Source organism: Pongo abelii, chromosome 1 (genome assembly GCF_028885655.2).
Source record: "Pongo abelii isolate AG06213 chromosome 1, NHGRI_mPonAbe1-v2.0_pri, whole genome shotgun sequence".
Classification (NCBI taxonomy): domain Eukaryota; kingdom Metazoa; phylum Chordata; class Mammalia; order Primates; family Hominidae; genus Pongo; species Pongo abelii.
Genome location: NC_071985.2, coordinates 18,134,373 through 18,151,574, shown reverse-complemented (window position 1 = coordinate 18,151,574; position 17,202 = coordinate 18,134,373). Strand labels below are relative to the sequence as shown.

Below are 17,202 nucleotides of genomic sequence, written 5' to 3'. Positions count from 1 at the left end.
GTCACCAGGAGGCTGGGCTGAGCTGGCTCAAATGATGGCACTTGCTAGGATCACAGGAATGCATCTTTAAGTTCATTCAGTTACAGACCTACCCATACACTGCATTTCTGACATGACCCTGTAGATTCCATAGCACATTTCTGGAAGGCTTATCTGAGAGTTGCAGGCAGGATCCAGCTCATTGTGGCTTTATCTACACAAGGCTGATGAGGACAAGGTAGTTACCATCTCCCATCTGTGGCTACTGATGCCTGGTTAAATAATTGTTCCAAGCCCCCTAGCTGAGGGGAAGTGGAGTCAGGTCTCTTAATGCTGTGCGATGCTCTATCTGGCCTTAGCTTGGCCTGCTCTTCAACTTTGACACAAACTCGAAGCAAGCTGCAAAGCCGGACTAAAGGTTCATAGGATTTTAAAACAGAGCCTGGCGTGGTGGCACAGGCCTGTAGTCCCAGCTACTTGGGAGGCTGAGGTAGGAGGATCGCTTGAGTCCAGGTGTTCAAGGCTGTAGTGAGCTATGATCGTGCCACTGCACGCCAGCCTGGGCGACCCAGCGAGACTCCAACCGCCGACCCCACAACAAAAACAGAAAGTAGGAAACGCCGTCTGTATTTACAACTAGCTCTTTTAGTTTTCAGACATGAGTATTATGACAATATTCATTTGGTAGTTCAGGATCCGAGCGAGGGAAAGCCTAAGCGAGCTGCTGAGTGGGGCCAGTGGTCCCGGGGCGTCCTGACTTCCAAGGCTCTGGGCCTTCGTGCTGCGGCCAGGAGCGCGTCGCCACGCCCCTCCCCAGGGGTCCCCCTGCAGGGGTTCCTGTCCCCTAGGCACCGAGCCCCAAGCCCCGGGGGCAGACTGCAGCTTCCCCCTGCCTGACCCCGCCAGCCTGCGCCTCCTCACCCGGGGACTAGCAGAAGCCTGGGCCCGCGCCTGGCGCTACGACTCCGGTCTTTAGTCTTTGTTTGGAGCACGAGAGAACCTGGTATGGAGGGAGGCATGACTTCAATATTCATATCGTTGTTAAATAAACGATTTCCTAATTTGTATCTGTTTCATGCCAGCGTGAAACTTCTGTAGGCAGAGCCGGCTGCGCTGCCAGCACTTCCTTCTGCTCGTCCCCACCCACCTCTGCCTCCCCCACCCAGCCTTCCCTCGGCAGCAGCGGGGAAGAACAGCCGAGCAGACCAAACAGCCGGGGCCGCGGGTGGGAGGCTGTTCCCGCAGCTCGTGGCTGGCGTTGGAGAATGTGGAGATTTTCCCATTCATAAAAGGAAGGTCCCCTCTTGCTGCCTTCCAGCCCGCCGCACACCGCCACATCCGCAGCGGGGTAGGGCTGGGTCTGGGGGCGCCGGGTTCCCAGGGGCCTACCCGGGCGCGCTCTCGCCTTTCTCGGGAAGCCCCATTTTGTGAGCGGCACCGCGTGTCCTCGCTCAGTCCGTGCACACAGTTGACCTGGAGCGCGGATGAGCACCCTTGGTTGAAAAGAAGAGACAAAATGGCTTGTGGTTCAATTCATAAATAAAACCTCACCCTTGGACTTCAGGCTGTCCGACATTTTGGGACTTGGATTTTTTTGCTTTATCATAGTTTTAGGAAGCGACTGTCAGGCCATGTTGGCTATCCATTTCTAAACGACTGGCTTTTTAGGATCCCGTTTTCACCCTTCTATGGCGGTGGGTTGGGGGTGGGGGGTGGAACTGGAGTGGCCCAGGGAGAAGATGGCAGGGGCGGGGCGGGGCAGGGCGTTGTACTGATTCAAGATGCAATCTCCATCCAAATAATGGATTGTTATTAACAATGATCCTCCCTGCAAAACCCTTAAAATTGCCCCTTGATTCCCTAGCAGCAAGAGGCGAGCCCTTATTCGCTGAGCTGAAGCCTCCTCCCCCCTCCTCCCCATTACTCTCTGCTCTGGAAATTACAACTCCTCGGCGCGCCGCGCGGGGAGGTAGCGGCAGCGGCGGGAGGGAGGCGGGCAGGGGATTCCCGAGCCAGCCGGGCGTTCGCCCTCCGCCAGCCGGCTGCAGCTTCGCGCGGCCAAGGTCAGAGGCGCCGCAGGAACAGCAGCTGGGAACCAGGGAAGCGGGTCAATCCCGGCCGCAGGGAGGAAGCCCCAGGGCGCAGTCAGCCGGCGTCCACAGCCGCCGAGGAGGAGGGTGAGCGGCTGTCTCCGGGCCGGTCGGGTCCCGCCGAGGTGGCCGCGGCCCCAGCGACCCGACGGGTGGCGGCCCAGGGGTCGGCGAGCGGGCAGCTGGAGCCCCACCTTCGGCTCCCGGGCGCTGTCCGCCGCCTCGTGGTGCTGATCCCAGCCCCACGGCTGAGCGGCCTTCGCACCTGCCTGCTCACCTCGCGATCACCCCGATAAGGAGCTGGGCGGGGGCAGAAGAGGGGCCTCGGGGTAGCCGCCCACCGGAGCCAGGGGCTGAAGCAGCGAGCGCACAGCAGCCCGGCCGCTGGTCCTGGGGTGGAGAGGAGGCGCGCGCTGCAGCCGGCGGCGGCGCTGGTGCTGATTCATCACCTAAAGCTCCTCGCAGGCCACTGCGAGGGCAGCCGACCCGCTCCGGACTCTGGCAGCAGGTTGAAGCCGCTGGTGCGGGAGCCTCGCGAGCAGGAGGTGAGGACCCCCTCCCTTCTCTCGCCCCCCAATCATCTTAGGGCGGTGGCTACAGGACAGAGAGAGGGGCGTGCCCCTCGGCTGTGAAGTGGGCATGCCCGTGTGATGCCCCCGCCCGCCGTCTCACCGGGGCGCACCACGCTGGTCCTCCTCCGCCAGTCTCCCGAGCTCCGGCCATTCATCCCCAGCGCACAGCAGCGCGGGCAGCCCGCGCCGCGATGGAGGAAGAGCTGAAGTGTCCCGTGTGCGGCTCTCTGTTTCGGGAGCCTATCATCCTGCCCTGTTCCCACAATGTCTGCCTGCCTTGCGCTCGCACCATCGCGGTGCAGACCCCGGACGGTGAGCAGCACCTGCCCCAGCCGCTCCTGCTTTCCCGGGGATCGGGGCTGCCAGCGGGCGCCGCCGCCGCTGCCTCTCTGGAGCACGACGCTGCGGCGGGCCCGGCCTGCAGCGGTGCAGGCGGGAGTGCAGCTGGCGGCCTCGGCGGCGGTGCGGGAGGTGGCGGAGACCACGCGGACAAGCTCAGCTTGTACAGCGAGACAGACAGCGGCTACGGGTCCTACACCCCGAGCCTCAAGTCCCCCAACGGGGTTCGCGTGCTGCCCATGGTGCCCGCACCACCCGGCTCCTCGGCTGCGGCGGCTCGGGGTGCCGCCTGCTCCTCGCTGTCCTCGTCTTCGAGCTCCATCACGTGCCCGCAGTGCCACCGCAGCGCCTCCCTGGACCATCGCGGCTTGCGCGGCTTCCAGCGCAACCGGCTGCTCGAGGCCATCGTGCAGCGGTACCAGCAGGGCCGCGGGGCCGTGCCGGGGGCGTCTGCAGCCGCGGCGGTGGCCATCTGCCAGCTGTGCGACCGCACCCCGCCAGAGCCAGCAGCCACGCTCTGCGAGCAGTGCGACGTCCTCTACTGCTCTGCCTGCCAGCTCAAGTGCCATCCATCCCGGGGACCCTTCGCCAAGCATCGCCTGGTGCAGCCGCCGCCGCCGCCCGCGCCCGCGCCCGCTGAGGCAGCCTCCGGGCCCACTGGCGCCGCCCAGGGCGCCCCCAGCGGAGGCGGCGGCTGCAAGAGCCCCGGAGGAGCGGGGGCCGGGGCGACTGGGGGCAGCACGGCCCGCAAGTTCCCCACGTGTCCCGAGCATGAAATGGAGAACTACAGCATGTACTGCGTGAGCTGTCGAACCCCGGTGTGTTATCTGTGCCTGGAGGAGGGCCGGCACGCCAAGCACGAGGTGAAGCCGCTGGGGGCCATGTGGAAGCAGCACAAGGTGAGCCCGCGGGACGCGGGAGTGCAGGTGCCAGGGAAGAGGGTACGAGGAGAAAGGCTCTTGGCCTCTCCCTTGGAGAGCTGGCAGAAAGTCGGTCAGAGGGTCAAGCAGGAATTACCTCACTCATTAGCCATTCATTCTATTAGATAGTCATTTGACAAACACGTGAGGGACTCCCGGTACTTTGGACTGGATGCTGGAGATGGGAAGGTTTTAGGATTTATGTAGGCACCTGAGGTTTTAGGATTTATGTAGGCACAGGGCACCCAAAACGCAGACACAGGGATCTTTTACTCCCAACGTCTGACTAATAAGTTACCTTGATGGTCCCTTTTGAGTTAAGGCATGCAGGATCTCCTTTTCCCCTCTGCCATTTTCAGCAACTTATGGCTGGCAATGTGTCCTTGTATCTGATACTGCGAGAAAGAGAGGAGCCATCAAAATCTGGTTAGGTCCTTGATCAGACCCCAAGTCAAGACTAGAGTTGGTTTTTCTAACATTCACCTAAATTTCCCATCCAAAGGCCAAAGATGAGCAATTGGACTCACTTCCCCAGAGGTCAATGAACAACGCCTGGCAGAGTTAGAATCTTGTGGGAAGGACCCCTAACCGCCTCTGGAACTTCAGACACCAATTATTCCTTGTAGTCTTACCAGTAAACTCTCACTGCAGAGGCAAGAGGTCTCCACACAGCCCAGCCAGAAATATATATTTGAATTGAGGAGGAAAACAAAGTAATTGGCCGAGGCTATCCAACTGGACATAAGCAAAAAGTGAGCACACATGAGAGGAAGAGACTAAGAGACTAACGATTCCTATATAAATTTGTTGTTCATATATAATTACTCTATAGTATTATCTGCTATAATGAGCATATGTTGTTATTATAATTTAACATTTTAGAATAAAAAATTAGAAAAAACAAACATGAAACACTTTAGGAATCCACCTTTAAGAGGAGAATTTGCATAATACATAGGAAAAAAAGATAAATATGTAGTCAAATCCCTAGTTCTAGAGCAGTAGTTCTCAACTGTGTCCAATTTTCACCCCTTACCCCAACCCCTCCCCAACATTTTGCAATGTCTGGGGACATTTTTAGTTATCACACCTAGAAGGTGCCACTGGAACCTAGTGGATAGAGGCCAGGGAAGCTGATAAACATTCTACAGTGAACAGGAAAACTCCTCAAAACAATTATCCAGCCCCAAATGTCAACAGTGCTCTGGAGAGAAATCCTGCTCTATAGTTACACAGACCTGTATCCAAATCTTAGGACTTGCAATTTACTAGCTGTATGAGTCTAGGCACAATTTAAAACCCATTGGAAAAAAATACCAAACTTAGACAATTGTGGTAAGGATTAAGCATAATACTGTATGTTTAGCCTCTAGCACAGCACCTTAAATATAATTGATAAATAACGTTAAATGTTACTGCTTATTGTATAGTCCTACTACTTAAAACCAGTGAATTTGCAGAAAGCTACAGGGCAGTAGCAAAGAGTGCTTATTTGGCCTCATTGTCTTGGTTAGCTGGAGAAAACATGAGCTGGCAACTTTTGGTAGGGTTTATGCTGAGTCCTAAAATAGCTTTGAGCTGAATCAGAATTGTTGCCTTGAATTAGTTATCATTCATATGATATTTTGTTGCATATTGCTTCACGCTAATTGTAGCTATCTTGCTTATTTCATCTTTTAAGTGAATAAACATCATTTTACAAATAAAGAAATTATTTGTAAAAAGGGCTGTGACCAATTACCAAGACAAGAAGTACAGATTCCAAATCTCACATTCAGATTTCACAAACTGCTAAATCTTCACAGCTTAGAGAGCCAAAACTAATTCTGAGTGTTGCCACTCAGATGTTCAGAATTAGTGAAGAGTGGAAACCAAAGAGTTGAGATGAGAATTTGCAATTGTAAGAGAAATTAAGTGTCTTACATGGAAAAGTGAGTTGGATAATGAACTATGGTTTAAAGAACTAAGGTTATACAGGAAAAATCATTGGTCATCCCTGGCTTGGTGTCAACAGCAGTTATATAAAATTTCTATCCGCAGCCAACAATGCAAAGTTATGAGGAAATCTGGGAAGCACATGTGATATCTGCCCCCTACAGTGGGCAGTGTAAACTGTGGGAATATGACTATGCCGGATCTCAATTTTGTGACATCCTCCTAAATCCAGAAGGAACACTATGAGATACTTTTGTGAACACCTGTTTTCAAGAATGAATAGAAGTGCTGCTGTTCTTCTTCAGCAGGTGCTGTTGATTTCTACAGAAAGGAAAATTACATAGTGCTTATTATGAGCATTTCACCTGGGGGCTGGCAATCAAAAGAAACGATAAATGGGAGAGCCTTGGTCAAACACTGTTGGTCTTGCTTTGTGGCTGGGCATCTAGACCAGCATGTACACTGTGAGGGTGGCTACTTTTGAAAGACAAACTAAAACACTGCATTAAGACTTCCACTGTTGGCAATTTAAGTTTTTCAGTAAAACACGAAGTCTCTGGATTTTGTTGTTGTTGTTGTTGTTGTCATCTAAGAATCTCAGAATCTTGACAAAGCCTCATTGCATCACCAGAACTAGAATTGGGACAGCAACATTTCTCTAACATTCCTGTGATTAAAGAAGCTGTCATCAAAGCCTTGCTTTAATTTTTCTCTGGCGTTACTGCAGCTTGCCTTCTGATTAGTGATTCTTAAGTAAAGAGACATATATGTGACACTGAAATCTATTTTAAAATAAGATTATCACCTTTTAAAAGCAGTGTAAAAAACTTTAGGTCTTGGCTAAACACATTTCTGTATGAATTTCTTGGGAGAGGATTAACTGTTTCAAAGAGCTTCTGATGTGAAGATGGGATAGGGAAGGGTAACTGTACAGGAGAGCTTTTGGTTTTTTACTTCTTGATTATGAAAATGTTTTTCCTGAAGCTGGAGGAAAGGGTTACTGTGTACCATAGCTCTTTCCTAGTGTGACATGCCACAGAACGTCAACATCTATAACTCCTAACTCAGGGAGAACTCTGACCTGCTGGGTGCAGATGGCCAGCTCTGAATTAAACTGGGTAGGAGTTGATTCCTAAGTTGAGGTTAGAGAATAATTCTTTTTTCCTTATAGTTAAGCTCTTCTTCTGGAGTTCTTTGAGAGCCATGGTAAATAGAAGAGCCTTAAAAGAAAATCTCACTGATACTCCAGGAGTGCTATTCCCACTGAGTCAGCACCTCACAAAAGCAAGGGAGAGGGTGGCCTGGAAAGCTCAGGAAAGACAGGACTTTTGATCACTCGAATGTCTTTTTTTTTTTTTTTTAAGAGATAGGGTCTCACTACATTGCCCAGGCTTGTCTCCAACTCCTGGCCTTAAGTGATCTTCCTGCCTTGGCTTCCCAAAGTGCTAGAGTTACAGGTGTGGGCCACTGCACCCAGCCAACTCCCACATCTTAAGGCTCTGCCAAAGGGCAGGTGGCTTCTCAGCCTGCTGTCTTACCTTATTTTGTAAAAAGGGTATGTTAGGCTTTAAAGGCTCAGAAGAAACACTTCTTCTATTAAAGGGGATAATACATACGTGACAAAGAACATGGAGTCATAGATGCACTGTGATCACAGGTAAAAATATTTTAATGTTTGTAATTCTTTTTTTTTTTTTTTTTAATATTTTGAGACAGGGTCTCTCTCTGTTGCCCAGACTGGAGTGCAGTGCTGCGATCACAGCTCACTGTGGCCTCAACTTCCTGGGCTCAAATGATCCTCCCACCTCAGCCTCCCAAGTAGCTGGGACTACAGTCACACCCCACCACCATGCCTGGCTAATTTTAAAATTTTTTGTAGAAATGAGGTCTTGCTCTGTTGGCCAGGCTGGTCTCAACTGAACTCCTGGCCTCAAGCAATCCTCGCACCTTGGCCTCCCAAAGCCTGGGATCGTGCCTGTAGGCGTGTGCGACTCCACCGGACCAACGTACATCATTTCTGACGGCTGCCTGCCACTTCCTCATAGGCATTTATATTTTATTTCATTAACACCTTAATACTGAATTTTGGGTTGTTTTCTGTCTTTTGCTGTTACAAACATTTTGCTCGTTAAATCTATGCCTACACTGTTAATTATCTCCTCAGGTTACATTTCTAGATATGGAATTGCTATGTCAAAGGATACCTGACTTTAAGATATCTAATTAATGTTTCCAAATTACCTTTCATAAAGATGACGCCTACTTTCTTTTTTAATGACAAAATTATGTAAACAATTAAAAATTCACGTGGATAGAGACCACAGGGAGAAATGATAAGGTGGATTGTCTTCTTTCTAGTAATTATTGTTTGTTATTTTCATTACATTATTGTTAGAACTATTTTTAAAAAGAAGGTGACATGTATCTAGATTTTCATATTTTTAACTACTAGTTAGGGATCTTCCCTCAACAATTGGTTTAACACGTACAGATATTGCTCACTATGACCTCTTGGATTTTAAGGTCCGTGAAAAGACAAGGCCTTGGGGGCCCACCTAAGGCATTTTTGGGTGGGGTTGGATGGGCAAAAAGAGTTAGGTAGGGAGAAGTGTTTCATAAAAACTTTCCAGGGGGCCTGAAGTCTACAACTCTATGGCTGATGATTGTACACTTGCTGCCAACTTTAAGCAGAGTGTTTGGAGTCCAAACTGAGAAGAGTCCTTCAGGGCTCTCAGAGCATGTGGCATGGAAATATGCTCATTCTCATTCTGAGTGGAAGCCCTAGATTTTCTTTTTTAACTTTTATTTGCTGAGATACAGTCTTGCTCTATTACTCAGGGTGGAGAGCAATGGCACTATCTCAGCTCACTGCAACCTCCGCCTCCCGGGTTCGAGTGATTCTGCCTCAGCCTCCCGAGTAGCTAGGATTACAGGCATGTGTCACCACACCCAGGTAATTTTTAGTATTTTTAGTAGAGACAGGGTTTCGCCATGTTGGCCAGGCTGGTCTTGAACCCCAGACCTCAAGTGATCCGTCTGCCTTGGCCTCCCAAACTGTTGGGATTACAGGTGTGAGCCACTGCACCAGCCTTTGATTATTTTCTTTTTTCCTTTTTTTTTTTTCTTTTGAGACAGCGTTTCTGCTCTTGTTGCCCAGACTGGAGTTCAGCGGTGCACCATGTCAGTTCACTGCAACCTCTGCCTCCTGGGTTCAAGCGATTCTCCTGCCTCAGCCTCCAAGTAGCTGGAATTACAGGCATGCACCACCACGCCTGGCCAATTTTTGTATTTTTAGTAGAAACAGGGTTTCTCCATGTTGGTCAGGCTGGTCTCAATCTCCTGACCCCACGTGATCCACCCGCCTCGGCCTCCCGAAGTGCTGGGATTACAGGCATGTGACACCACACCCGCCCCGAAGCCTAAATTTTTGAGAAGTTGAATCTTTTACCAACTCTGAAGTTCTGGGAAAAGAAGTGCCTAGGCTGGCTTCTCTCCTATCTGCCCCAGATTGGCTAAGAACCAATGGCAAATCTGCTCAGAGCCCTGGGGAGATGAGCTGACTCCCGTAACTAGAGGCTGCAGCACTTCACACCATCTCTGTGCCAACATCACCACTGTCTTCAAGCCACCTTGTCTGTAGCCCTACCCTATGCTTAGATTTAATTCCAAGTAGGTAGGTAATTCAGGGACCCTTATGTTACCCCTTTAAAATGTTTTTTTCTTTCTCTTTTTTTTTTTTTTTTTTTGAGACGGAGTTTCACTCTTGTTGCCCAGGCTGGAGTGCAGTGGTGCAATCTCGGCTCACTGCAACCTCTGCCTCCTGGGTTCAAGAGATTCTCCTGCTTCAGCCTCCTGAGTAGCTAGGATTACAGGCATGTACCACCGCGCCCAGCTAATTTTTTATTTTTAGTAGAGACAGGGTTTCCCTGTGTTTGTCAAGCTGGTCTCAAACTCCCGACCTCAGGTGACCCGCCCACCTCTGCCTCCCAAAGTGCTGGGATTACAGATGTGAGCCACCGCGCCCAGTCTTTTTTTCTTTTTAATATGCTTTCCTTGTCACACACATCTAGGAAACAAAAAAATGGGTTTGAGGAAAGAAGGCAAGAATCCAGAAACTTGAGTTGCTTTATCTTCTCTTTGAAGACTATTTATATACAGAAATATAAGAGTTTAAAAGTTGAAGACAAACTCAAAGGCTGCGAATGAACAATCCTCCTGTCACTATTCATGAATGTATTTCATAATGTTTGCTGTGGTGGTCACTGTGTCGTTAAGGTATTGTTATATTTTTAGCCTGCAATGGAAAGGCTTTTATGCCAGTAGACATTCATGGTGATGGAGCTTACATGTGGAAGTCAACAGTATAGAGTGTTCTAGATGGGAGGAATCTCCTAATTCCTGAAACAGACCAGGGAAAGGGTCAGCAAACTGTGGCTACTGCCTGTTTTTGTAAATAAAGTTTTATTGAAACACGGCCACACTCATTTATTTACTATTGCCAATGGTTGCTTTTGGCCATATTTGCTTTTGGAAGAGTTGAGTGGTTGCAACAGAGATGATGTGGTCTGTAAAACTGAAAGTATTTACCATCTGGCCCTTAATAGAAAATAATTTGCTCTCCTTTAGATTGCAACCTTGTTGGTTGCAATCTAAGTGTGGTCCTCCACCCTGCAACAACAACATCAACCTGGGAGCTCATTGAAAATGCAGAATTTTGAATTTCAAACAGTCCTGCTGACTCAGGATTTGTGTTTTAGCAAGATTCTAGGTGATTTGCATGTACATTAAACTTTGAAATGCCCTAATGGGACTGCTTTTAGAGCTCCAGGGTGCTAGGCTCATGACTTCCACTGCAAGTCATCTGAGAAGAGGATGTGTCTCCTCTAGGGGGTCTGAGAGCTTTGAACTAGAGTCTTATTTAATTACCCTGGGCACCAGTCGGGATCTTTAGGTTACACAAACTCTGGGTACTGGGAAACCATATGGTGCTCAAAGACCACCTGGCCCAGAGATGGGCAGGAATCTCTAAGGGGTGGGAAGTGTCTGCAAATCTGTATGAGTCCTCTTGAGTTAGAGCAGAGGGGCCTGAGGAGAAAGAAATTCTGGAGAAATGCTTTCTGCTGCTTTCCTGGGATTGAAAAGAAACCTACTCAGCTGTTTGTACCTTGGGTTTCATATTAGTTTGGGTCTTAGTTGTTCTCTAAATCAGCAAAGAGAATGCTTTATCCACTCTTTAGCCATTTTCGGTGGGGGTGCTGCCCAGGTAGTGGTGTAGGTTACGAGAATCATAACCAGGAAACCTCAGGAATAGCAGAGAATCCAGACAGACATTGGGAGGGGGCTTTAGCAAATTCCTTCCTCACAGTTTGGAATTTCCTTTTGCGAAGTTCTTGATGGGAAACTGAGGGTTTCAAAATGTTTATTTTCCAGGGTCTGCTGTTCTCTAACAGAGATTATGAGTCGCAACCTCCTCATTTTGCAGATGAGGAAACTTGAGAAGAAGGGGCTTGCTAAACTTGTACAGCAAGTTGTGAAATGATTTTGCAAAAAAACAAGTCTGGGCATGGTGGTTGATGCCTGTGATCCCAGCATTTTGGAAGGCAGAGGTGGGCGAATTGCTTGAGGCCAAGAGTTTGAGACTAGACTAGCCAACAGAGAGAGACTGCTTCTCTATAAAAAATAAAAACATTAGCCAAGCATGGTGACACGTGCCTGTAGTCTCAGCTATTCAGAAGGCTGAGGCAGAGGGAATGCTTGAGCCCAGGCTGTGGTGTGCTATGATTGCACCACTGCACTCTAGCCTAAGCAACAGAGCAAGACCCCAACTCTAAAAACAAACAAACAAACAAAAACGGCCCCCTTTATTGCTCCTCACTGTACATTTTGAATAACTGTAAAAATGCAACAGAATGCTATATGTATATTTGAACAAAAACAGATGCCCATGGCATCAGCTGAAGAGTAGTTATGCATAGAAGAAATAAAGCGTTAGCTGACAGCTATTTTTAAAAGTGGGGGGAACGGAGATGGAGCACAACCTCTCATTCAACTGGAATGGGGCAGCAGGAAAAGGGAATCGAAGGTGGGGACGGGATAGGGGAGATTCAGTGTCCTGTTTGGGACAAATAAGGCAAGAGTTTGGGGACCAGAAGGGATGTGAGAGAGATCACTAGCGTTCCCTCTCTATTTTACACATGGCTACAGTGGCTACAGAAAGGACATGTGGTGTGGAGGAGAGAAAGGGTGCAAAAGGATTCACAAGGACAGGGCAAGGTGAGCTGGGTTCTGGGAACCAGGAGTGTGGATGAGGCCTCAATGACAGACGTATCAGTCAGGATGTGGACACCTGCCAGCACTCACTCCAGAAGGAGAGGCGGGGCCTTAGTCACATGACATCTAAAAAAATCTGTCCAGACGGCGCATAGTTGTAAAAAATTAGGTCAAGGTTGTGTTAGGAAATTTAGACACATACTTGTATTTACTCAATCTCCCAATCCTTATAGTTTGATTCCGGGTGATATCTATAAAACCAGGAAACCAGTGAACTATGAATACTCAGAAACAGCAAGCCTCCTAAAATGAAGAAATGAGACTTTCCCTCACTCAATAAATTATTTGTTGCCTTATGGTTGGCTTTACCTATCAGCTGAGCTGTGTACCCACAACTAAAAGTCATCTCTAGCACTTACTATAATGTAAATACTGATGCTGTCTCTTGACCATTACATCCTTTTTCTGAGCCGATGCTGCTAATGATTATTTCTCCTTCAATTCACCTAATTACTCATTCAGTCAATGAGGACATCTTGAATGCCTATATATCATATCAGACACAGTTCTAAACACTGAGGTGACTGATGGAATTTTCTTTCCTCAAAGAACATAAGTCTAATCACAAAAGAAAGAAAACTGACAAGTAAATGAACAAATAAACAAGCTGGATAGTGATAAATACCAAGATGGAAATAAAAACAACGTGATAAAAAATACTTAGGCAGGGCCAGACACAGTGTCCCATGCCTATAATCCTAACAATTTGGGAGGCTGAGGCAGGAGGATTGTTTGAGGCCAGGAGTTCAAAACCAGCCAGGGTAACATAACGAGACCTTGTCTGTATTTTAAAATAACAATAGTACTTAGGCAGACCTCTTTGGCAGGAAAGTTGAAAAACAATCACTGAGGAGGATGTATTCAAGCTAAGACTTGAAGACTGGATGGGAAAGAACCAGCCTTGCATGATTCTGAAGGCAGCACATTTCACAGAGAAGACAAGGGCCAAGAACCAGGGGCAGGTGACGCCTGGTATGTTTAAACGACAGAAATGGGCCAGTGTGCTTGGGGCATAATGAAACAGATGAATAAGGGGCAGAAGCAGAGAGCTAGGCAGAGAGGCAAAAGGGTACAGGGCCTGGTGGGCCACGCAGAACAGGTTGAATTTAATAGTAAGTGCTATGGGTAACCACCAGAAGGATTTAAGCTGGGGTGTGATGTTTCTTTTCTAAAAGAGCTCTCTGACAGAGGTTTGGAAAATGGATAGTAGGGGGACAAGAGTGGAGGCAGGATGTATAATTAGAAGCTGTTGCAGCAGTTTGGGCTATAAATATGGGGACTTGAATTAGGAGAGAGGCAGCAGAAATGGAGACAGGCTTATGCATTCATATCCTGCTGGGGGTTCTCTGAGCTTCTTGGACTTTTGGTTTGGTGTCTTCTATTATTTTTGGAAAATTTTTATGTACTATCTCTTCAGAAAATTCTCCTGCTCTATCCTCTCTCTCTTTCTCTTTCTGCCTCGCATCCTTCCAGAATTCCAATAACAAGTATATTAGATTGCTTGCTATTCTCACACAGTTCTTGGATGATCTGTTCTTTTTTCTTTTCTCTTATTTTCTTTTCTTTCTTTCTTTTTTTTTTTTTTTCTATTTAGAGACAGGGTCTCATTGTGTTTCCCAGGCTGGAGTGCAGTGGCACAATCATAGTTCACGGCAGCCTTGATCTCTTAGGTTCACACAATCCTCCTGCCTCAGCCTTCCAAGTAGCTAAGACTACAGGCACATGCCATCGTGCCCAGCAAATTTGTTAATTTTTTTTTTTTTTTTTTTTTTTTTGTAGAGGTTGCATTTTGCTATGTTGCCTAGGCGGGTCTCAATCTCCTGGTCTCAAATGTCTCCCACCTTAGCCTCCCAAAGTGTTGGGATTATAGGCATAAGCCACCATGTCCAGCCTTTTATTTTACTTTTAGTCTTTTTTCTTTAATCACTCCTTTTGTTTCTTTGTGTTACAGTTTGGGTAACTTCTATTGACTTCCATTTCACTGGTTATTTTTTAGGCTGTGGCAAGTCTACTGATTAACCCCCCTCCCTCTCCCTTCTCCGTCTCCACTCTGCATCTTCTCAGATGTCCTGCCCTTTCCCCAACAGTCAGGCCCCACTAATGCTATGGGCCTGTGTCTCTTTTCTCTATCTTACCCAGGAAGAAAGAGTTTTTTCATTTCCCTTCCCTCAGCTACTACAGATCCTTGCTGTGCTCTGGGAGGTTGTTTTTCTTTCTTTTTAAGTTACGCTTTCTTGAAATTTATAAACCCTTGCAAACTGCCTTATGCTCTTTTTGAAATTAATAGATGCACAAACAAACAAATAAGTAGTCTACTTGAATACAACCAAAGAGAGCTAAGATCCTTTGGCAAGTCTCATTAAGATAGTCCCCTTGTTGTGAGCAGTGCTACAGTCACTGTCAGAAAAACTGAATGCTGCTTGGAAATGATTGGATCAAGAAACAGATATTCTCGGTCCTTCAGCCATGCTACTGCCCCCTGCCAGTCCCACACAATAAAGAGAACTTTGCCTTGGGCAGACAGTGCAGCTATTCATCATATTTCACGTTTCATGTGAATGTCACCACACACCATCAGCTTGCTGGGAGGGCGTGAGTTTTACCTCTCACATTGGTTTCCTTCATTGAACTATCTGCAGCTATCAGCGATGAGTGTTTGTCCTGCACACAGTCCTGTCTCCCCAGCAGGGTTCTACACCTGTAACCTACTGAGAATATGAAGATGCACAGAAGGGGACATCAGGGCACACCAAAGGCAAGAAGACCCTGCTGGGGGATCTCACGAAGTGTCAGGGGTCTGAGTTTTTAGCCTACTTACAAGCCAACAAATTAGCCTGCCAGAGTTTCATGGGTGCAGTCAGAAGACATTAGACTCCTAATTCAGAGATGGAGAACAGTTTATTACTCACAGCAACAGCAGGAGCCAGAACATCCACATGTTGGACCAGTTCCCATAAGGGGATGTGAAGAGGGCTAGATCATGACACCTGCACACGCAACCGGTTGCATTACAGGAGAGGAGCCTTGAGCTTAGCAAACCCCAATCTTTTTACAAAGGGCAGTAAACAGCAGCCCGTTGCTCCCAAGGGAGATACCGTCTCTATCTTCCCAGGCTGTCCTCATCCTTAGAAACATAGCCCAGAACAAAGAGCAGTCAGTGCCTCACTTGCAAGATGTGGAGAAACACCAGAAACCCATGGAAAACTATCTTCCACCAGGAGAATTAAGTCAAAATTCAAATAGATCCTTGAGTGATTTCTGCCATTTGGGCCTCATGTGCATTGTGGGTAACTTCCCGAGGCTCCTCTGGTTTGCAAAATATCTTCTTTCAACTGGGGGCCACAGGTCTCAGGGCATCTGGGCAAAGCAAGGAGGATCTGTGTTGTCATCTCTCAGGCTTCTTGCACCTTTGGGGTTTGCTGGGTGTCATGGGATGGTGGAATGTGGGACCCAGGTAAAGTTTCCCAGTTAAAGCTGTTCAGTTAAGGTGGCTTTCATTCCTGAGTCCATCTGTGTCTCTTCCAGGATGTGAAGGAGAAATGTCGTCTTGTGACTTTCCATATTATCCAGTCAAAACAATCCACTGGTTAAGAATTCTTTGAGTGCCTCCTGTAATCCATGGGCTGTGATGCAGACACACATAAAACAGGCCACAAGACGGCTCACAGCCTGCTGCAGGAGATCATTGTACAGCCAACCTGATGTATGTATGCCTGATATGAAAAGTAGAATAAGTGCCCTCCTTGTAATGTGAATAAACAGATGGGGGAAGAGTGAAGAGAAGGCAGTGAATTTCCCCTGGAGATTAGGAAGGGGAAGAGGGAAAGAGTGGCAAGTGGGGAGACTGAAAATAAGATGATGCTTGAGCTGGGGTCATGGATGGTGAGTAGGTTCATTAATCAGGAAAGAAAGAAAAACTTAGCTGTACATCATTTCATGAGACGTTAAAGAAGATGTTTAAAATATAGTTCCTGTTCAAACAGCCGATTGATTATCTGCTGGTAGAGTGCCAGGGATTCATCCATATTTACACAAAGCAGAGAAACATTGACGAATATGATGTCATGTCTAATAAAAATGAAGGAACTCAGACTACCAATCCTTTGAGTATCTAAGCTAACATACTGGATCTGGAGACAATGGGGGAAAGGATGGGATAAATAGATTCAGAAGCCAAATTTAAGGGGACATCTAACTTGACAGGCAAAGAAGGATTAAACTTTAGCCTCATTTAAATTTCAGTGAAGAACGGGAATAGCCAGGCTATAATGTTTTTGAAGTTTCTTGTAAATTTCAGTCATTTTACCCTGCTTGCCAATAAAATCTGGCAAAAAAAAAACAAAAAAACAAAAAACAAAACCTTTCAAACATCTCAATTTTCTCGGCTAAGTTAAGAGGTTAGAGATGGGGAGAGAGGGATAAAAACAAAAGAAGTGAGGAAACCGTAACATAAGAGATTCCCAGGAGGAAAAGGGCAGTGATATGGACTTACTTTAAAAGAAGGCTAATTTTGGCCATTTAAACGGACAGGAGGGCTCATCTCACCACTTACGTGCAAGAAATCAAGAACAACACCAGAGCACAAATAATTGGTGCTAAAATATGTGGAACTATCCTTAGGTATGAATGAGCACGGAGCAGAGAGTACAGAGATGGGAGTTGAGTTGGGTTTCAAAGGATTGGAAGGATGGGGTAGGGGGTGCATAATTTGATGACAGGGAGAAAGCTCTAAGACAAATTCTCATCAGACACCTATTGTCACAGAACTAATTCTATTGTTGTTCCAAGAGACCGGAGCTGGCCTGATGCTAAAGAAGCAGTTTGGTTACCAGGCGATGAGAACCTCCCCTGGATTGGCTCAGCAAATGGTCTTCATACATTGGCAAAGTCAGGAGTCTGGTCCTGGGGTTTCATGCATCAGACATCCCATCGCAGGCTTGTTTTTGGTGCTATCAGAGCATGAGCTGATTACTCTCTGGTCTCTAGCCTTTCTTCATGGAAGTGTGACTTGCTGTGCCCAATTATAATTTCCTGCCA

General features: G+C 47.4%; 1 protein-coding gene and 1 long non-coding RNA gene across 3 annotated transcripts in view; one reads left to right on the top strand and one right to left on the bottom strand.

Moving 5' to 3' along the window:
* Window positions 1-557: 557 nt before the first annotated feature.
* On the bottom strand, window positions 558-4,474 carry LOC129061003 (uncharacterized). Its single transcript, XR_008527925.1, has 4 exons — window positions 4,384-4,474; window positions 4,199-4,295; window positions 1,369-1,472; window positions 558-979 (listed from the first exon to the last, which is right to left on the bottom strand). It is a non-coding gene; the product is annotated as an uncharacterized LOC129061003 (long non-coding RNA).
* The window catches only part of TRIM67 (tripartite motif containing 67), a 63,998-nt gene continuing 48,552 nt past the window's right edge, over window positions 1,757-17,202 (top strand). For both annotated transcript variants that reach the window (XM_054561590.1, XM_024255706.2), the window contains exon 1: window positions 1,757-3,879. In XM_054561590.1, coding sequence (XP_054417565.1) covers window positions 2,833-3,879 — 1,047 coding nt within the window. In that variant the 5' untranslated portion in view covers window positions 1,757-2,832. The remainder of the gene's footprint in view (window positions 3,880-17,202) is intronic.